This window comes from Theropithecus gelada, chromosome 16 (assembly GCF_003255815.1).
Source record: "Theropithecus gelada isolate Dixy chromosome 16, Tgel_1.0, whole genome shotgun sequence".
NCBI classification, from domain to species: Eukaryota; Metazoa; Chordata; class Mammalia; order Primates; family Cercopithecidae; genus Theropithecus; species Theropithecus gelada.
This window is the reverse complement of record NC_037684.1, coordinates 51,467,485-51,488,532: the sequence shown is the minus strand read 5'-3', so window position 1 is coordinate 51,488,532 and position 21,048 is coordinate 51,467,485. Positions and strand designations below refer to the sequence as shown.

Sequence of the window (21,048 nt, the reverse complement as noted above, 5' to 3'; positions counted from 1 at the left end):
TGCAGTGAGCCGAGATCATGCCAACTGCACTCCAGCCTGGGCGACAGAGCGAGACTCTGTCTCAAAAAAAAAAAAAAAAAAAAAAAGATGTCCACGCTCTAACCTCTGGAGCCCGTGAGCACCATGTCACGCAGCGAGAGGAATGAAGGCTGTGAATCTTCTCATTTTGAGAGGAGGAGGTTGTCCTAGATGACCCAGGTGACCCTCATATAATCACTGGGTCCTTTCCAAGCAGCTGGGGACCTGCTGGGCTGAGAAGAGGCAGCCCCACCCATGATGGTTCACAGCCAGGTGGCCAAGGCTGCACCCAGCCCCAGAATGAAACCCCAGACCGACAAGGCCCCTGGTCCTGGAGTGTGATGTGTCCTGGAGTCCTGGGTCTTGGAGTGTGGTGTGCCCAAGCACTGCCCTTCAGAAGTTCCTCAGGCCCCATTGAGGATGGTGGGAAGTCACATGGATGGTCATTCCGCAGGGAACTGGCCCCAGTGCTGGCCTTGGGCAGCAGCAGACCCAGCTGCATCGCAGGCGGTGTGTGTGCAGAGGTCAGCGGCAGAGGCTCCTCACCCGCAGGGAGGGCAGGGGTGAGCAGGGCCTCCCAGAGCCCTGAGGCCAGGGCTGGGGCCAGGCAGTCCCCGGAACACAGACAGATGTGAGAGCACAGGGGATTGAGGCTGGGACCCTGCCAGCTCCGCTGTGGGTCCCTGCACCCGGCATTGTGTCCAAGCTCAGCCTGGGGATGCTGGACCAGCCTGTCACTTTCCGGCCCAGCTCAGTTTCCCACACTTGGTGTGGGGAACGCCTTTTCTGGCTGCCTCCTTCAAGAATGTGTCCCCCGCCGCCAGGTGACCACTGCCTCCTGTGGGAGCTGCTGCCACCTGTGGCTCCTGACTGGTCAACCACACTCTCTGCCCCTGGGCACCGTCCAGGAGTGAACACCTGACCAAGGGAGGCCACTCACAGCCCCGCCCCAGCTCTCCTCTCGGCCTTTCTCAGGGATGTGCTGCACCGGAGTTCTGGGTGTGTTGAGAAGCTGGTCTGAGGGAGAGGCCCTGCTGACCAGGAAGTGGCCAAAAGGATGGTGGGGAGGCAGGTGCAGGTGTCCTGGAGGTCGCTGCAGACTGGCTCTGTTGACCCCTGGGTATTCCCCTCTCCCAGCTGGCCTGAGTCGGTTTCTGCCGCTTGTTACCCATGGTCCCGGGGATGGAGCCTGCCTCCTGTGCACCCACCGGCCTCTCTTCAGTTTCTCCCAGCTGTGGAGCTAGAGCATTTTCTCTTAGTTTCCTGGTAAAACTCCCTTCCCTTCCCAAAGTCTGTTCTCATTTCTGCTGAAGGCGGGTGGGGAAGGGAACTGAAGACTGAAGGGAGACAGAGGTTGCTGGGGAGCTGGCTGGCTGCCCAGGCCCCGAGCTGCTGGCAGCCTCTTGCCTGCAGGCCAGGGAAACTCACTCTTTTTCTCCATGTGGTGTTCAGTTGAGTTTACGCAGCTTATGAGGAGCTCTTCCTCTTCCCAGTGTGTGGGGAAGCTGGGGCCAGAGCGCGAAGGCGGACTCCTGGGCCATTTTCCCCAAGCCTTGAGGGACCCAAACATCTCTCCTGTGCCCCCTCATCCTCAGGGATCACCTCCTGTACCCCCTCATCCTCAGGGATCACTTGTGCACCCGTCTGGTTGACCAGTTCTCTGGGCTGCGCTGCTCCTCTGTCCAGACTGCAGAGTAGGTGAGGACACAGCAGCCATGCCTCCGAGGTCGCCCCCAGGTCACCTTGCGTGGAGTTTGGGGGCCCCCAAGAGCTCTCCAACCACCCACTTCAGGCTGATGTTCTGTGATTTTTGCTCGCAGAGGCCACTGTCCTTGGTAACAAATGCTCTTCCCAGCATCTCCGCGTTTCCTCCCCCATACTGTGTCCCCGGAAGGGTCCTGTGGGTGGGAGTCTGCTCTGGGCTGCCCTGGCCAGGATAGTGGGGTTGCAGGGACACAGAAAGATGGGGCAGCCTCTCAGGGCTGGGCAGGGGAGGGCCAAGTCCCCAAGGCTGGGGGCGGCTGGGACACCCCACGTGCGGTGGGCTCTCCCGCCTGGTAAGACCTTTACTGCATCTACTGCGATGAGCCCTGGACAGTCCCTTCCTGCCTGGCAGGACTTCTAAGCGCCTGGCACAGCCCCTCGTTAGGTCATGGCCCCCAGCTTCCTGTCATGTACAGAAAGTCATCCTAGCCCACAGCACATGCTGCCGGAGCACCAGTTCCGTCTTCACACTGGCTGTCCCCGTGTGCCCTGCATCCCAGTCTAGATGCCTCAGATTTCCAGCTTCCCAGCCTCCACTGTGGCCCATCTTTGCTCAGCCCCCGCTCTGCCCTCAGCTCCTGTCAAAAGCTTCCCTTTCTCCAAGGCCCTGCCTGTCACTGGCTCCAAGATACCTCCTGCTGGAAGAAGCCCATTGCTCGAGGCCCCCTGAGCTGTCTTCCTGGGTGGTCCCGATCATAGGGGGCCCCAGGTCCACTCCCCATCATCTCCCATTTGGCTCCTTCAGGCCAGTGACCACATTGTAATAGGAGCCACCACTGCATTTCTAGGTCCCCATGGAGACACTTCAAAAGTCACTGTATGGGCCAAGTGTGGTGGCTCACACCTGTAATCTCAGCACTTTGGGAGGACAAGGCAGGTGGATCACCTGAGGTCAGGAGTTAGAGACCAGTCTGGCCAACAAGGTGAAACCCCATCGCTACTAAAAATACAAAAAAATTAGCCGGGTGTGGTGTCGGGCGCCCGTAGTCCCAGCTACTCAGGAGGCCGAGAGGCAGGAGGATGGCTTGAACCTGGGAGGTGGAGGTTGCAGTGAGCCAAGATCGTGCCATTGCACTCCAGCCTGGGCAACAGGAGCAAAATTCCATCTCAGAAACAAAAACAAAACAAAAAATTAGCCAGGCATGGTGGCAGGTGCCTGTAGTCCCAGCTACTTAGGAGGTTAAGGCAGGAGGATGGCTTGAACCTGGGAGGCAGAGGTTGCAGTGAGCCAAGATCTTGCCACTGCACTCCCACCTGGGCAACAGAAAGAGACTGTCTCAAAAAAAAAAAAAAAAAAAAGGTATTGTTCATTTAATCTTGGAGGCCACTTGGAGGAGCACAGCGTCTTTGTCTCGCCCTGGGTGAGCACACCGAGGCCGAGAGTTTGATGATTCCTTCAAGGTCTCAAAGCTTGTCTTATTCACAGCGCTCGGTGATGTACGCAGTTGGTTCTCAGTACAGTTTGCCAAAGGGCTGCTCTGATTCAGGAGGCTGAGGTGGGCCTGGGAAAGTGCATTTCTTTTTTTTTTGAGACGGAGTCTCACTTTGTCGCCCAGGCTGGAGTGCAGTGGCCGGATCTCAGCTCACTGCAAGCTCCGCCTCCCGGGTTTACGCCATTCTCCTGCCTCAGCCTCCCGAGTAGCTGGGACTACAGGCGCCCGCCGCCTCGCCCGGCTAGTTTTTTGTATTTTTTAGTAGAGACGGGGTTTCACCATATTAGCCAGGATAGTCTCGATCTCCTGACCTCGTGATCCGCCCGTCTCGGCCTCCCAAAGTGCTGGGATTACAGGCTTGAGCCACCGCGCCCGGCCGGGAAAGTGCATTTCTAACCTTTCCCCAGGTGATGTTGAGGCCACTGGTCCAGGGACCACCTTTGGCCCTGAGCTGCTAATTAACAACATGAGTCACTTTTATCTGGTCCAGACTTGTCGCTACCCCCCGACGGAACACAGAGCTCACCATTTCCCTCTTTCTCTCATCGCCAGATGAGGGCCAGAGAACCCTCAACCCCAGCACAGGGCCCAGCACCAGCAGCACTTCACCGTGTTTGCTGGTGAACTGATGGGTCATGAGATGCTGGGTGAGACAAGGATGGCTGCAGGAGAGGCGGAACTGGCCAAGTCTTTGATGACCATGTGAAGAAGCCCCCAGCCCTGAGGGTGAGAGACCAGAGCCTGCCGGATGCTGAGTCCAGGCCAGGAGTCCGGCCAGGAGCTGGTCACTGGTGGAGCTAGAGGCTTTTCAAGTGCATCCTGGGACTTCTGACCTTCCTTCCTGACACTTCGCATCCCCAGCTGCCGGTGAGTCACCTGGAAGCTTCGAAAAGTCCCGATGCCCTGGCTGCTGGACCAACCACATCAGAGTCGCTGGGCTGCGGCCAGCTTGTAGCAGCTACTCAGGTGTTCACCAAGGCTGAGAACCACAGATGTAGAGTCACTGCAGCATGGCAGGGGTGGGGGTGGGAGAACAGGAGGCTTGGAAAAGGAACCTTGAACAGCCTTAAGAACATCAGACACAGCCTTGGGAGGGGGACCCAGCCCTGCCCTTGTGGCCAGCTGCCTCACCTGCCTGGGCCCCTGTCTGCTGCCCACAGTGGAGGCCCATACATACCACTGAGGCCCAGGCAGTGCGGGTACCTTCACGCCACAGATCCGCAAGCTTGGCTCAACCAGGGAGCCATGAAGCAGGCTGGGAGAACCGGGCTCTGCAGGAAGCCAGGGCTCTATTGAGTTTTCCAAGGCAGCTCTTTGGACGTGAGGCTGCTAAGTTATACGACTGGACGAAGAGGATTCCCGCTAGGGAAAAGCTGACCCAGCACCCTCTCACCCGGCTTCAGGCAGCCCCTCAGTCAGAGCCAGGAGCAGCCTCTAAGCCCCACGCTGGGGCAGTGTGGCTCTGGAGCCTGAGTGCCTGGGTTCAAATCCCAGCTCTGGCCCTGGCTGACGCTGTGGCTTGACTGTCTCAGGTGAAGGGAGAGTAACAGGAGGGGATGATGCAGGCAGTTTGCTCTGGAACACAGAGCAGGCCCCCAGGCAGGCTTGCTCTAACTGTGGCCAGCTCTTTCCTTCCTTAGGAAGTGGTCCCCAGACTCTTCTGAAGCTGCTTCCATCAGTAAACAACTTCTGAGGATTCCCAATAGATGTATGTGTATAAATTGCACTCATGGTTCTAAAAAAAGTCAGAACACACTCTAGAAAAAAACTGCATTCATGAGATACTATACTAATAGATTGTGTATATTATAAAAAACATAATAAAAATAGACATTTTAAAGGAATGAGATCAAAATATAAAGAGAAAATTCCCATATGTTCTTCCTGCTTTGTGTGTCCGTCTTTGGAGACCCCTGAGGGAGGCCCTGGAGCCACTGAGGAGGGCGGTGGTTGCCAGGGGCCTGGAAGATGGAGTAAGGAGGCCTGGAGGGGCCCCAGGGAGGCTTTGGTGAGGCAGGGATCGGGGTTACAGCTCTGCGACGCTGGGGAAGCGGAATCTACGGGCGGAGGCCGGGGTACCGTGCGGTCCGGGGCAAGTGGAACGCAGTCCCGCGGCATCCACAACGGAGGGGCCCGGCGGCGGGGCCCGGGGGCCCGGAGAGCCAGGGCACGGGAATCCGGGGCAGAAGGACCGAGGGCGCGAAGCTTGGGAGGCAGGGGACTTGGGGCCTGGAGAGTCCCTCGGGCCTGGCTCCGGCAGCAGTCGCGACAGGTCCTCCACCAGGTGCCACTTCTCCTGAACCTGCTGTGAGGAAAGCAAGTGGCGAGTTGCGACAGGCGCCGCTTCCCACGAGCCAGTGTGAGGACAGCAGCGGCAGCAGCTCCTCGGCCCAAGGGCCAGCCCGCACCCAAAGTAGCCAGAGGCCATGCCCCGCCCAAGACCACACCCTCCAAGGGCCACGCCCCACCAGGGTCCCGCCCCGATGCAGCCCTAGACCACGCCCTCAAGAGTCCCGCCCATAACGCGGCCAGATGCCACTCCCTCCACATCCCCGCCCGAGACCACACCCCCCAAGGGCCCCACCCCCAACATGCCCTGAGACCACGCCCCACCAGGGTCCCACCCCATGCAGCTCCTAAGAGTCCGTCCCCAAGCAGCCCAAGGCCACGCCCCCGTTAAAGGCCCCACCCTGAGGCCACGCCTTAGCCATGTCACTGTTCTGCCCTCAGCTCTATTAAACCCCTGTTCCCAAGCCTAAAGTCGTATCTTTTTTAAAATTGTTTTTGTTTTTGGAAACTGCGTGTCGCTCTGTTGCCCAGGCAGGAGTGCAGTAACAAGACCACAGCCCACTGCAGCCTGACCCTCTCAGGCTCAAGCGATCTTCCCACCTCAGCCTCCGGAATAGCTGCGACCACAGGCACGCGCCACCACGCCCAGCTCATTTCTTTGATTTTTAGTAGAAACGAGGTCTTGCTATGTTGCTCAGCTTCGTCTCAAACTCCTGAACTCAAGCACTCTTCACGCCTCGGCGTGAGCCACTGCACTCAGCCATATTACCCTTTTTTTTTTTTGAGACGGAGTTTTGCTCTTGTTGCCCAGGCTGGAGTGCAAGGGGGTGATCTCGGCTCACTGCAACCTCCGCCCCTCCGCCTCCTGGGTTTAAGCGATTCTCCTGCCTCAGACTCCCCAGGCACCCGCCACCATGCCCAGCTAATTTTTTTTGTATTTTTAGCTCAGACAGGGTTTCACTATGTTGGCCAGACTGGTCTTGAACTGCTGACCTCAGGCAATCCACTCACCTCGCCCTCCCAAAGTGCTGGGATTACAAGCGTGAGCCACCGTGCCCAATTTTATTTTATTTTATTTTATTATTTTATTTTATTTATTTTATTTTATTTTATTTTATTTTCCCACTCTTATTGCCCAGGCTAGAGTGCAACAGCGTGATCTTGGCTTACTGCAACCTCCACCTCCCGGATTCAAGCAATTCTCCTGCCTCAGCCTCCCAAGTAGCTGGGATTATAGGCGCGTGCCACCACGCCCAGCTACCTTTTTTTGTAATTTTTTTTTTTTTTTTCAGACGGAGTCTCGCTCTGTTGCCCAGGCTGGAGTGCAGTGGCGTGATCTCCGCTCACTGCAAGCTCCGCCACCTCCTGGGTTGATGCCATTCTCCTGCCTCAGCCTCCCTAGAAGCTGGGACTACAGGCACACACCACCACGCCTGGCTAATATTTTTGTATTTTTAGTAGAGACGGGGTTTCACCATGTTCGCCAGGATGGTCTCGATCTCCTGACCTCGTGATCCGCCCACCTCGGCCTCCCAAAGTGCTGGCATTACAGGCGTGAGCCACAAAGCCCGGCCACATTCTCTTTTTAAAAAATTAATTACTTATTTTTGGTGGAGACCGGGGTCTTGCTTTGTTGCCCAGGTTGGTTTTGAACTTATGGCTTCAAGTGATCCGATCCTCCTGCCTGGGCCTCCAAAGCACTGGGATTACAGGCAGAGGCCCAGCCCCTAAGGTCATGTCATACCAGGTCTGGTTCCCGGTACCAGGAACCTGAGCTGTTCTCTTCCTCCCCTTCCCCATCTTTACCCTCAGCCTGAGGCCATGCCCTCCAGTAGGAAGAACCCGCCTGACCCACTCAGACCTGTCCCAGGCCCTTGGCCACACACAGGGAAGGGTTTCCACTGAAGCTGCTGTCCCCTTGCCAGTCCCGAGGACACTCACCCACACCAGCTGCTTCCGGAGCCTGTGGATGGCCCTGGCATTGGCCTGGGTCTGGGAGATGCACACCGTCAGGACGAGGCTTGGGTCAGAAGGGGATTCATGGTCAGTTGCCCCTGGGGCCACAAGTGCCTCTCCCTGACTTCCTCTCTCCCCACCTCAGTCTCTACAATACTCGGTACTGGGGTCTTCTCACTGCACACTGCTGTATCTGAGGATGGGACCCTCCTCTCCTTCCTCGAAGAGCCCCTCATCCCCTCACCTCTGGCACAGCAATACCAAGAGCTCAGCAGCTGCCGCTGCCCAGACATGGTGCTTCCCCAGTGATCCTGCAATCCCCACGGCAGCCCAGAGGGTGGGCCCAGGAGGTACCTGCTTTTCAGGGGCCCCTGCTTCCCTTGGCTTTCTGCATCTGGCTCCTGGTTGGGGGTGCACAGGCTTACCACCCCCATGGAAGGAAGGACCTCTCCCTCCAGGTGCCCCCTCCCATGGCCCCTGCTGCCCTGAGCACCTGAGCATGATGAGGAGGGGGAAGCTGAAGGCGTGGGAGCCCAGGTAGTGGAGGGCACGCTGGCCAATGGGCGGGAGCCCAAGGGCCACCAGCTCCGGGACCACTTGCCAGGGGGCTGAATAGTTGGTGAAGAGGCCGCAGTCCCAGGAGGAGTGGATGCTGGAGAGAGATGGCCAAGGCGGGCTGGCATCAGGGTCCTGGGTGAGGAGCTACCCCTGCCATCCTCTGGGTGCCCCCCTCCTCTTCCCCTCACCTGCTGACCACATAGCCCAGGGGCACTGCAGCCAGAAGCAGGCCCAGGAGGAGCACCAGCTGGAAGAAGAAGGTGGAGCTGGAGGCGCGGAAGGGCCGCGAAGATGCCCTGGAGTTCTTCAGGAGGGTGTACTGGGGGCGCAAGCAACAGCAACAAGGAATCAGAGAGTTATGCAGACCCCAGGAGGCTGACGCCCAGGAAAGGGGGCAGGAGGCAAGCCCCGCTCAAGGCATCCACCCAAAGGCACCAACCCCATACTCCCCAGCCATGAGCCGACACCTTCTTGATGTAGAAGGTGAGGAAGAGGAAGACGCTATTCAGCAGGGGCAGCAGGGGGCAGTAGAAGAGGCCCATCCAGGTGACCGTCTGCCCCGCCACGATGTCCAGCACATTCTTGGGGACCAGGAACTCCTCTCGTTCCAGCCAGGCCCAGAACCGGCCTGATAACCGGTCCACCAGCAGCCTGCAGGGATGGGAGGGTCCAGGTACCCACCACTCCAGACAGATGCGTGGGCCGTATTGGCCATAGCCACAGCCTGCCACTCACTCCCGAGCTCCATACTGGACCCGCTCACCCTTGGCTGTAGCCACTGGCCACCCCCAACATGCCCGTGGCACCCCCACCCTTCTGGAGGCGTCACCCCAGGGCTCACCTCCGAGGCAGGGTGACCAGGAAGGCAAAGGCCACGGTGAGGAGAAAGTTGAAGATACTCAGCTTGTACAGCTCCTCCCCCACGGAGTTCTCCCAGCACTGGGGTGCAGGGGAAGGGGACCTGTCACCACTCATGGCCTCCCGGCCCTCCCTTCCCTTAGCCTCCTGTGGGGGGTCTCTGTGGTACAGGTGCCTTGCCTGGTGTCTGATAGAATCGTTAGGTTGAAACCCAGGCCTTGAGGATGGGATTAGAGCAGGAAGCCTCACAGCCAGGGCAGCCACACTACACCATGTGGCAGCAGTGGCGCCCCCTGGAGGTGTGCCATGGTGCAGGCAGTCCTGCTCACAGCTTCTCTCAAAGGTGACTAAAGGGGCAGGAACAGGGCTCTGCACAGTTTGAGGGGAGCTTTTGGGGAGAAGGAAGGGAGAGACAGGCTCCGCCGGGCTGCCAGCCACCTGATAGTCACAAGCGTTGTAGCCGTAGGACTCACAGCTGGTCTTGTCTCTGCCAATGCACAGTATGGTCTGACCCAGGGAGAAGGAGAACATCCCCAAGCTGGCCAGCTTCAGCACCACGCACCTGTGGGTAGGGACCTTGTCAGGTGGAGGGGCCCAGGCACACAGGCACTGGGCTCCCCCCAAGCTACAGGTGTGGCTGATGTCTTGAGTGGGATCATGTTGTTTCCTGGGCCCAGTCTCCTTCCAACCTGCTCTGTCTGTGGCAACGTGGTCCAAAGTGTATTCTCAGAGTCTGAGTCTCCAGGTGATTCATGGGAAAAAGGGTTCTGTGGGGGGTTTTTTTGTTTGTTTTGAGACCAAGTCTCACTCTGTCACCCAGGCAGGAGTTCAGTGGTGTGACCTCGGCTCACTGCCACCTCTGCCTCTTAGGTTCAAGCGATTTCTGACTAAATTTTATATTTTTAGTAGAGACAGTGTTTCGCCATGTTGGCCAGGCTGGTCTCAAACTCCTGATCTCAGCTGATCCACCCGCCTTGGCCTCCCAAAGTGTTGGGATTACAGGCGTGGGCCACTGCGCCCGGCCAAGGGTTCTGTTTTTAAATCAGTTTGAGAAACACTGCACAGTCCAGCCACGTTCCCCTACAGCCGGTGTGGAGAGGCACATGCAGCAAGCCCTGCGGTGGAGAAGCCTGTGTGTGGCCTTTTCAGGATCCTGACTACAGGCGAGCTCCTCCTTTCCTCTGCCACCTGTGGACGTCGAAGCCCACTGACATGAGCTTGCATGTCATAAACACATGCCACACATATGTACTGCACAATGCATGACCAGACAATAGGTGTGATTGTCTAAATGAAACATCATCGCATGCACGTTATCTGTTTTTACTTTTTTTTTTTTTTTTTTTGGAGATAGGGTCTCACTCCATTGCCTAGGCTGGCGTGCAGTGACGTGATCACAGCTCCCTGTAGCCTTGACCTCCTGGGCTTAAGTGATCCTCCTGCCTCAGCTTCTCTAGTAGCTAGGATGGTGTGCCACCATGCCCAACTAATTTTTTTGTAGTTTTGTAGAGACGGGCTCTTGCCACGTTGCCCAGGCTGATCTCAAACTCCTGTGATTCTCCCATCTTGGCCTTCCAAAGTGTTGACCTTACAGGCGTGAGTCACTGTGCCTGGCCACGTGTTAGCTCTGAGGGGACATTCCCGCTGCTGACATGGGGCTAGAGAGTGGCTGGGAACAGTGGTTCTCCTGTTGAGGGAGCTAGGGGTAGGTGAGAGCATTTTTTTTTTTTTTTTTTTTTTTGAGATGAAGTCTTACTCTGTAGCCCAGGCTGGAGTGTAGCAGCATGATCTCGTCTCACTGCAACCTCTGCCTCCCAGGTTCAAGCGATTCTCCTGCCTCAGCCTCCCAAGTAGCTGGGATTACAGGTGCGCACCACTGCACCCGGCTGATTTTTTGTATTTTCAGTAGAGATGGGGTTTCACCATGTTGGCCAGGCTGGTCTTGAACTCCCAACCTCAGGTAATCTGCCTGCCTCAGCCTCCCAAAGTGCTGGGATTATAGGCATGAGCCACTGCGCCCAGCTGGTGAGCGCTTTTTAACTTAGAGACAGGGTCTCACTCTGTCACCAGGGCTGGAGTGCTGTAGTGGGATCACAGCTCACTGTGTCTTCAAACTCCTGGGCTCAAGCCATCCTACTGCCTCAGCCTCCCAAGCAACTGGGACTACAGGCGTGCACCACCAAGGTCGGCTAACTTTTTAATTTTTTGTAGAGACAGGGTCTTGCTTTGTTGGCCAGGCTGGTCTTGAACTCCTGGGTTCAAGCAATCCTCCCACCTCGGCTTCCCAAAGTGTTGGGATTATAGGCATGAGCCACTGAGTTCAGTCCAAGGGCTTATTTTTAAAGTCTCCACTTTGTTGAACACTTTGAATTTTTAGGTGTTTTTTTGAGACAGGGTCACACTCTGTCACCCAGGCTGGAGTGCAGTGGCGCATTCTACTGCAATGTCTCCCTCCCAGGTTCAAGTGATTCTCCTGCCTCAGCCTCCTAAGTAGCTGGGATTACAGGTGTGCGCCACCACACCTGGCTGATTTTTTGTTTGTTTGTTTGTTTGTTTTTTTGAGACGGAGTCTCGCTCTGTGGCCCAGGCTGGAGTGCAGTGGCCGGATCTCAGCTCACTGCAAGCTCCGCCTCCTGGGTTTACGCCATTCTCCTGCCTCAGCCTCCCGAGTAGCTGGGACTACAGGTGCCCGCCACCTCGCCTGGCTAGTTTTTTGTATTTTTTTTTAGTAGAGACGGGGTTTCACCGTGTTAGCCAGGATGGTCTCGATCTCCTGACCTCGTGATCCGCCCGTCTCGGCCTCCCAAAGTGCTGGGATTACAGGCTTGAGCCACCGCGCCCGGCCGATTTTTGTATTTTTAGTAGAGACAGGTTTTCACCATGTTGGCCAGGCTGGTCTTGAACTCCTGACCTCAGGTGATCCACCTGCCTTGGCCTCCCAAAGTGTTGGGATTACAGGTGTGAGCCACCATGCCGGGCCTCAAACAATAAAGTTTCAAAGCAAACCAAACACGACTGACTTTGAGGAAGCAGAGGGAAAAACAGGGCAAGTGATGGTTGAGGGTGGTGGGAGGGAGAGAAGCTGGTGGGAGCTCAGGCGGGCTTCACAGTAGAATTTCTGTGGCTGGGTGAAGGGTGGAGAAGTAGGGGGTCTAGACAGGACCTAAGTACTAAGGCAGAAGATGGCAGAGCCTGGTGGGGGGGTGGTCCCAGCTGCTCTGGTGGGAGGATCGCTTGAGCCCAGGAGGCCGAGGGCTTGCTTTTGAACTTGCACCTGGTAGGCACGATGCGCTTGACTTTGGCTGGGTGCTTTACCCATGTGAACCTCAGTTTCCTCATCCCTCAAAGGGGGATGAGGATGGTCTGGACTTTATGGGTCACGTGAGGGTTGTCCGGGTAAGGGGAGTACATTCTCAGGGTGTAGAAGCTCTGCATGTCCCGTGTTGCTGGTTTTCCTGTGTGCAAAGCCCATTCCCAACACCCCTGGCCACAGTCCCTTGCTCCACTGAATGGCCAGAGCTTGGTCCAGACTGGCGACTTCCTTCAGAGGCGGGGGATTGGAAAGCCTTAGACCTGGGGCGATGAGGTCGTGTGCAGTGAGGTGTCTACCTGCCTTCCCTTGGGCCACTAGTGAACAGGGAAGCCTCTCAGCTGGGGACCCCAGGTGCCAGGTGACAAGCAAAACAGAGCAGCAGGATGTAGACTTGTCCCCACCAAGGGTGGCACTCACCACATCAGGGTGAGGTTGACTTCCGTGTTGGGAGGGTAGTTCTCCAGCTGGATCAGGAATGTGAACAGCAGGGGACCCAGGAAGTTGACCAGGGCGATGACCCCAGGGGGCAGGTACTGGAGCAGCAGAAACAGGGACTCCTGCAGGAAAAGGCAGGTCAGGGGAGCCCGTGTGCTGGAGGGCCCCTGTCGGCTCTCTGCCCCCCATGGCCTCCTAAAGTGTAACTCTGGGGCAGGCCCAGAACAGGGAAGACTGTAAGCTATTCACTTTGGCAGTCTGGCAGTCGGTGGGAATATCCAGTGGGAGCCCGCCTGTCCTGGCCGTGACCTGTGGCCACGACCGATTGAACCTCTCTGAGCCTCGGTTTCCTCATCTGTAAAATGGGATCATCCCGTCTCCCCCCGCAGTTCTGGCCAGGATTAAATGAATGCAGTTGCCTAGCACCTCCTTGTTGTCCTGTGAGTACTTGGTAGCCCAGAAGATGGCGCTGATGGCCCCAACCACCAGGAGCCCGATGAGTATGTTGACCCGCAGGTAGGAGAGCAGGTGGCAGGCCCTCTGGGCCCGCGTCTGCTGCTGCATCAGCTGGAAGCGGCGACCCTCCTCCAGCTCCACCTGCCAGGAAGTGTGGGGACAGGGGCAGCTGCAGGCGCGGTGGGCGTGGGAGGAAAGGGTGCAGGAAACGCTCTCACATGCCGTCACAACCGTTCACACTCACATACACGGTCACGAACTCTCACACTGTCACGTTCCCAGAGACACTCCGATTCACACATTCACAGGAGTGCTCACCATCACCCATTCAGTCACATGTGCCCTCACACGCACACACATTCACATGCTCTCTGTCACGCTCCCACAGGCTCCCACACATGCTCACACACACTGGGACAGTCGCACTTGCTTGCACACACCTGGAGCTCATGGATCGCACACTCACTCACACACATCTGCAGCTCGTGGATCTCACGCACTCACTCGCACACACACCTGCAGCTCGTGGATCTCACACGCTCGCTCACATACACACCTGCAGCTCGTGGATCTCACGCACTCGCTCGCACACACCTGCAGCTCGTGGAGCTCATGCACTCGCTCGCGCACACATCTGCAGCTTGTAGAGCTCACGCACTCGCTCACACACACACCTGCAGCTCGTGGATCTCACGCACTCGCTCACACACACACCTTGAACTCGTTGCTGATCTCATGCTTCTTGATGATGGCCGCTTCCTGCACCCGGATGCAGAAGTCCCATGAGGAGAAGACCTTGGCGCTGAGAGGCGCCTGATAGCCCTGACCCAGCAGAGTCTTCTGCGGCAGCCCCTTCACCATCCTGCGGGGCAGGAGACCAGGGGCTGCTGGAGGAGGGGCACCTCTACCATCCAGCCTCAGCCTTGGCTTGGCTCTGGGCCTGTGGTGGGGAGGACGCCTGCAGCCCCAGGTGCAAGTCCTGGTGAGTGAGGAGTCGGGGTAGGGGTAGGGGGGCAGTGGCCCTGTTCCTAAGGTCTGTGGCCAGAGCCTAGGCTGAGGAAGCACCCAGGAGCCTGCTGTGCGGGGCCATGGGCGTTCCTGCCAGTGGGAGAGTACCCTGCCAAGGAAAGGCGGATCAGGGAAGATTCCCCCGGGAAGGGTTGAAGGTATGGGCTTTGCTCTCACCGCCGCAGAGTCCCACAGAAGCAGAGAAGCAGGCAGGCCAGCGGGCTGAAGAGGTAGGCCAGGCGGATGCTGTACGCCGAGCTGCTCTCAGGCCCCACTCGGTACGCACCATAGAAGAGATAGGTGTTGGTGAAGGCCTGGGGACAGCGACGAAGATACCCAGCCCGGGTGAGCGCCAGGCTCAGCTTAAGTGCTTTCCATATATGATCTCGCTAGCCCCCGTACAATCCCCCCATCAGGTAGGGAGTGTCCCATCTTAGAGGCCCACAGAGGTCACAGGGCTTTGAGAAATAGAGCCAGGACTGGAACCCAGGAGCCCCCATTGGTAACCAGTCGATGGCTTCCCAGGATGAGGGTGGGGAAGTGCTTCTCCCAGAGGCTGGGGCACTTTTTCCCTTTTGTCCCTGGCACCCCCTACACCAGCTGGGCTCCGAGGACCACGGGCATGTGTCCATGAGTCTATGTTGGGCACAGTGGCCTCAGCCTCTCTCTAACCCCACCACTGGCCAGGCTAGTCTGTCTAGGTAAGACCATCCCCTGAGGAGCCGAAATGTCCCTGGAGGAGTAGAGGTCCTCTTAGACTTGTGGCCCCTGAAGCCAGTTCCCTGGGTCTCCCAGACTCTGGACCATAGCCAGGACAGACCTCACTCACCCTGCCAGTTAAAACATGCCAAAGTTGATTGTGGAACCTCAAAACGCCAGGCTGGGACTGGCGGCTGCCAGGGCACTGGAGGGCTGTTGAGGAGGAAGGAGGTCAATAGAAAGGGATCCCCAAGGCATAGGTGAGGTTCTGCGGCTACTGCTCCGTAACCCCCAACCCTGGGGAGGCCTGAGCAGGGGGCTGAGGATGTGCCAGAGGTGTGCCCCACACAAGGCGGAGTCAGGGAGAGAGAGCCCCGGGGCCAGCACGGCAGGACCACGCCCAGGGTTGTCCCCACGCTCTGGGCCCTGGGCCAGCCCCTCATGGCGCAAGTGGGCACTGGAGCACTTCCCCTGGTGGGTCGCGCACTCACTCAAGTTCAGGGCGGGGCCTGGGTCAGGGGGGCGGAGCCAGGCCAGGGGCAGCAGCACGAAGCTTGCGGTGAGCAGCAGGCTCAGCAGGTTGAGTAGCAGCAGGAAGCGGAGGAAGGTGAAGTAGGAACGGATTCCGGTGCCGAAGAGGCCTGCAGGGGGAGAGCAGGGTGGGTCAGGGAGGCTGGGGCCGGGCTGAGAGTCCAAGGGCGGACCCACCGGACGGGGTGGGTGCCCGCCCGAGTCCGGAGGTACTGCTGACAGTCACCTGGGGGCGCTGCGGGGGCTCGAGGTTTGCGGTGCCCGCGGGCGGAGGGGGTGGGAAGGGGGAGGGGCTGATTGGTCGGGGGACCCGGGCGAAGGCAGGTGGGATGATGCCACCCTCCTTTTTCCGATTTGGGCAGTGGGGCTCCAGAGAGGGCAAGGGGAGGCGCGGTTCGCGCGGGTCCTACCCCCGATCTCGTAGAGCGCCGCCTCCCAGAGCCCAAGGCCCCGGGCCAGCCTCTGCGCTGCCTCCCGCAGGCGCCTTTCCACCGTCTGCCGCCGGCGCTGCCACCTCTGCCAGCGCAAGGTCTGCACCCCCGCGGGCTCCCGCAGCTGCCTGGACGGGGGTGGTGACAGGGGCGCCCCTGAGTCACCCGCCCTGCCCACCTGGGCCAGGCAGACGGGGTGTTCCCACCCCATCCGACGGGGCAGCCTCGCAGCACCCCCCCACCCACCGTCCGGCGCCCGCGTGGCACCCACCAGATGAGGCGCTTGTCCATCATGGCATAGGGCAGCCCGCGCACGGGCGCCCCGGAGCAGCGCAGCCGCTCCATCTCTGCCTCCCACAGCTCCTCGGGCTCCGGCACCCCAGGGGCCCGCTCCGATGGCACCGATCGTGGCGGCAGCATCTCGGCAGGCGTGGGCGGAGGCTGGGGCGCCTGGCTGCTCGTGGAGGGGATATGAAGCCTCAGGTGGATGAGCCGCAAGGCCTTGGCCCTGGCCTCTGTGCACTCTGGGCTGGGGGCAGGTCCGTCCTTCCCCTCTGCGCCGGCGTCGGGGCCTGGGTTCCTGCAGCCCTAGGGTCCACTTGCCCGGGTCTGCCGCTTTGCCGCCTCCGGGGCTCAGAAATGAGAGAGAATCCTGCTGGGGTTGAATTCGGGCCCAGTCCCGCTCCAACTCTCAGAGGGACACACAGCCACAGCCTCAGTCTCCCCATCTGTCAAGGGCATGGAAAGTCGAGACCGTCACAGGCAAAGCCAGGACCTGCTGCACCCGGCACCCATCTGTGCCTGTGCCCACCTTCACCCTGAGGATAGACAATTCCTGCTCTTCTCCACGTGCCAGTTTGCCCTTCGAGAAGAGCCTGTGTCCCAAACCCCACAGTTCCTGGGACTTGGCATCTGCCGCATCTGACTCTGGATGGCTGGGGACCCCTTTCTGTCTTCCTTCTAGTGGTCCAGCCTCCAGGCCCGGGTCTGCCCAGATACTCCGGGAGCCCCCGATGAGGACCTGTGGCTATAGCCCCAGCCATGGGGACAGGAGCAGGGACCCACTGCTGGCCTTGTAGGGCTCTAGTTGGCCCTCCACAGCCCCTCACCCTCTGCATTCTCCCTCCACTTAACATCCAGCTCACCTGGGGACCGAGGGACCGAGTCCCTGGAGGAGTCCCCTTCTCAGACGACTCCTGACAAGCCAGGCAGGGCAGTGAGGGAGCCCAGGGGAGGGGTCACGTGACAGGAACCCCAGCTTCCCTCTCCACTACCTCCCTCCTCCCCTCCCACCCCATGGTTTCCTCTGCTCTAAACTGAGGCCGAGCAGGCACTTCCTGTGGGCCCCTGAGATGCAGAGGTGAAGGTAACAGGCGTAGGCCGCTTAGCCTCCCCGGGAGCTCTGTGCACACTGGGTTGCAGGTGGCCCGCCCTTCCTCTCTGCACAGGAGTCGGGGCCTGGTCTTTTGCAGCCTTAGGGTCCACTGTCCCGGGTCTGCCCCCTGGCTGCCTCCGGGGATGCCCAGCCTGTGACTGAGGCCCTCTCCGTTCCACCCCTTCCAGCCTGGAGAGGCAGGACCTGACCTCGAGGCCCGAGTTGGGAGCCTGACATGGGTGGGGATACGGACGGCGGGGTGCAGGGGCCAAACTCTTTATCTGCCTGCCACAGAGCCCCTGGAGGGTGTGATAATGACAGGATGGTTGGCTTCCCTGAACCTGGCTGCTGGGTTTCCAGATACTCTTGGTGTTACTGCTGGACTTCCCCCGTCATTGGTGCTATCATTTGCCAAGGCCCGGGCCTAGCACCTGGCCCATAGTTAGTGCTGAGGAATTGGCTCCATTCCTGCTCTCCCAGGCTAGATATTTAAGACATAGTTTTGCCAATTCCTTGTCCTCGGGCCCCTGGGAGGCCCACAGCCCTGACTCTCTGCTCCCTCTCCACCTGCTGTAGGGCCCAGTCATCAACCCACTCAGGTTGAATGTTCATAGCTTTTTCTGCCTCTCTGCCCACCTCCTTCCTGGTTTCCAGACACCTTTCTGTGTGTCAGGCCCAAGCTGTGTGCTGGTGCTGGGCACACAGTGGGCTGGGGTAGGAGGGGGCACAGAACCACAAATGTACATGTCAATAGGAAGTGGCAGGTGCTCCACCAGGGTTCAATCTGGGGAGGCTCCCCAGAGGAGGTGGCATTCATGCAAATTCAGTGTGGGTATGCAGAGAGGGGGAAGCAGTGGGAGGAGAGGCAGGGGCTGGGCCTCCATGCTAGGGTGCCACTTGCCAAGAACCAGCTAGGGGTAGCCATCTGAGGACCACACTGGCAGCTGCAAAAGGTCTGAAGCTTGGCCCCTGCCTGGTCCTTGCTTTTGCCTGCCTGCTCTCACCTGCAGCAGCGCCCTGTCCTGCCCTCCTGGGCTCCAGCTCACATTCACCCTGCCTGCTTCATGGCCTCTCCCCACCAGGAATGACCCTCCCTTCCAAATGGGCTTGGGGTTGGGGGTGCCATCTCAAAGCCAGTTTCCTCCATAGAGTTCCCAGGTGGACCACCAAGTCTCCTGCTTTGACCGGGGGCACCCAGATTAACCTCTCAGCCTCAGTTTCCTCATCTGTGAAATGGGAGAATATCAGTGTATACCTTCCTGGCTCATGGGAAAGAACAGAAAACAGGGCAATGGGTACAGCACCTGGGGACAGTCAGGTAGGTGTCAGGGTGTCCTCCTTTTCATCCCCTCCTCTCCACACAGCACACAGGAAGTGAGCCAGAACTCTTACTAGATAAACAATGAACTGCGCAGGTGTCAGTCGGGGCAGATAACCAGGCTCCCCCAGCGGAGGTCTGGGAGAGTCAGCAGGAGGCTTGCGGTGGGGAGGGGGTTGCCTAATTTGGCTGAGAGACTCTGTTCCTGGGGCTTTCAGCGGCATCTTACTTGGACGATCCCTAACCATGGGAAGCAGATGGGTCTGGAAGTACTGCCCCTTTTTGGAACTTGGGGAAACTGAGCCTCACAAAAATTGGGTACGTCAACCAGGGACTGGAATGAATCCAGACACTCGGCCGCCGTGGCCCAGCTCAGACCTCAGGAGGAGGGGTCGGAAGTTGGCAGGGAGGAAGGCACAGTCACCGCGGGGCGCCCGGAGGGGGGCAGGGACGCCGCGGGCGGGGCCGGGTCACGTGATAACCGAGGCCCGCCCCCCCCCCCCCCCAACCCCGACGTGGGCCGGGAGGTGCGGCTACCCCCAGGCCCCGCCAGAGCTGCGACTGACCCCGTCGCCCCCGGGGCCCTTTGCCACTCCCTCGGGAAGGAGAGCCGAGCCCTTAGTTCCCGGCGGCCCTTGCGGGGCACAGGTGAGCCCTGGCTGCGCGCGCGGCCCCCGCCCTCCCCCGGCGCCTCCCAGGTGAGCGGCCGCGATTCCGGTCCCGGGTCCTGCCAGCCCCGGCTGCTTCTCTCATGCGGGGACAGCGGACCCCCCCCCCCGAATTTCTTTCGGCCTCTGAGGCCACTTGGTAGCCGAGTTCCCTCCCCGGGTGCTCCCGGAGCTCCCAGGGCTTGACTCTCCGGCTCGGACAGAGCTGGGAGCGGCAGGGGCGCGGAGGACAGAGTGGGGGCCAAATCTGCAGCCCCCAGGCGAGCTCCGGGGCACCGGGAGGGGAGGGGCGGGTTCAGTGGCCCCCGAGTTGCAGCCGCCCTGGGCTCCGGGGCCAGGTTGCGGCTCTCACTGGGTAGCGGCTGCTCCCGGGGGCTCGCTGCCGGATGGGGTGGGGGTTCCTGGAAACGGGCGCCGCCCAGCCCTCCCCACCTGGCTCAGGGCTCGGGAATGGTGCGCCCGGAAACTCCGCTGGACTTGCCCGGGCCTCGGGGCGGGGTGCTGGGGTGCCGGGTCCCCTGAGCTTAGAAAGGCCTGTCTGGAGGAAGGGATTCCAGCTTTAGGGACTGGATGGGGCGTCCTCAAGTCCCTCCTTGGGCAGCTGTCCCGTGCTAGGCTGGGTGGGGGCCGCCTCGAACCGAGCTGTGTACTGGTTTTCCCACCTCTTTGCGCCTGCTGGAGGGAGGGGGTAGTGTGGGGTCTGGGCCCGAAGATGGCACCCTGGACACTGAGGGAGGGCACCGTCTGGCCCTGTGACTGGCACCCCTGCAAGGAGCTGCTCTGTTGGGGCACCCGGGCTTTGTCCGAGGAATCGCCCGTCAACCCGGCCGACTTTGAGCCCTGAGTTCCTGAGAGGGAGGGCAGGAGCAGCCCAGGGGAGAGGCCCGCAGGACTCGCTGGTGGCTGGGAGCTGAGTCCTGGCTCCACTCCCATAGGGTGAATAGGCCCTGAGCCCAGGGCCCCAGGCAAGGCTGCTCTGGTTACAGTTGTGCTGGGTGACGGCAGAGCCAGGACAAAGGAGGCTTGTTGAGGTCCTGGCCACCCTTCCCCAGCTGGCCGCCCTGGGATGATGGAACGCAGGGGAGTGGGTCTTCTGAGAACATGAGGACCTTGGCGCCCTGATGGGGGTGGCCTGGAGTGACCGCTGTGTGGGGGAAGAGCCTCCTGTGCTGCTTTTGCCTGGGGCTGGGGGCGGTGAGGGCTCCAGCAGCTAATTTCCTCTGGAGGAAGTGCTTTGGGGTCATAGGGCAGACGCAGAGACGGCCTCCAGCCTGCCCTGACCTTTCTCTCCAAAAAGGAGGTGTCTCGTGCCAGAACCCTGGGAATGGAGGTCCTGAAAGGGGCTGTGTCTACAGGCACCCCACCTCTTCCCCATTTCCCGGGGACTGGCGACATCGAGGAAACAGATGGGGAACTGCAGACCCCACACCCTTCCTTCCTCTCTCCCCTCTCCAGACACTGGAGGGGCCCCATTCCATTCTGGCATGAGGCTTATTTGGTGCCTGACCACGTGTCTAGCTGGGGTGGTAGGGGGGCAAACAGGACTGCCTGGGCTGTGAGTGGCACCTCCCGTGGTCCCCCGGGAATGGCCGGTGTGGACGCCCGCCAGGCATTGAAGGCCAGCCCTGGCTCTGTGCCCCTGTCTCATCAGATGGGCAGCAGGAGGCTCCGGAGGTGGCGCCCAGGCTCTGAGCTGCCCTAGGTCTGCAGACTAGCGGGCATTGGCCAGAGACATGGCCCAGCCGCTGGCCTTCATCCTCGATGTCCCTGAGACCCCGGGGGACCAGGGGTAAGTGCTCTGGGGCTGGAGGCTGGAATGTTCCACCCCTCACGGAGAGGTCACCTGAGCAGGGGTCGCTGGAAGGAGAGAGGCGGCTGTAGCCTGACTGCCTCCCCCCCCCCCCCCCCCCCCCCCCCCCCCCCCCCCCCCCCCCCCCC

At 59.8% G+C, this 21,048-nt stretch overlaps 2 protein-coding genes across 2 annotated transcripts in view; one reads left to right on the top strand and one right to left on the bottom strand.

Moving 5' to 3' along the window:
- Positions 1-4,997: 4,997 nt before the first annotated feature.
- On the bottom strand, positions 4,998-16,969 carry TMC8 (transmembrane channel like 8). Its single transcript, XM_025362588.1, has 16 exons — positions 16,895-16,969; positions 16,021-16,477; positions 15,729-15,877; positions 15,279-15,428; positions 14,918-15,000; positions 14,266-14,402; positions 13,795-13,942; positions 13,051-13,221; positions 12,607-12,746; positions 9,315-9,438; positions 8,860-8,957; positions 8,486-8,669; positions 8,207-8,337; positions 7,954-8,112; positions 7,446-7,524; positions 4,998-5,520 (listed from the first exon to the last, which is right to left on the bottom strand). The coding sequence occupies exons 2-16, from the start codon at positions 16,167-16,169 to the stop codon at positions 5,242-5,244; spliced, it is 2,181 nt and encodes a 726-aa protein (XP_025218373.1). The 5' UTR covers positions 16,170-16,477; positions 16,895-16,969; the 3' UTR covers positions 4,998-5,241.
- Positions 16,970-18,955: 1,986 nt separating this feature from the next.
- The window catches only part of TMC6 (transmembrane channel like 6), a 16,070-nt gene continuing 13,977 nt past the window's right edge, over positions 18,956-21,048 (top strand). Inside the window, exons 1-2 of the mRNA XM_025362589.1 lie at positions 18,956-19,140; positions 20,762-20,899. Coding sequence (XP_025218374.1) covers positions 20,844-20,899 — 56 coding nt within the window. The 5' untranslated portion in view covers positions 18,956-19,140; positions 20,762-20,843. The remainder of the gene's footprint in view (positions 19,141-20,761; positions 20,900-21,048) is intronic.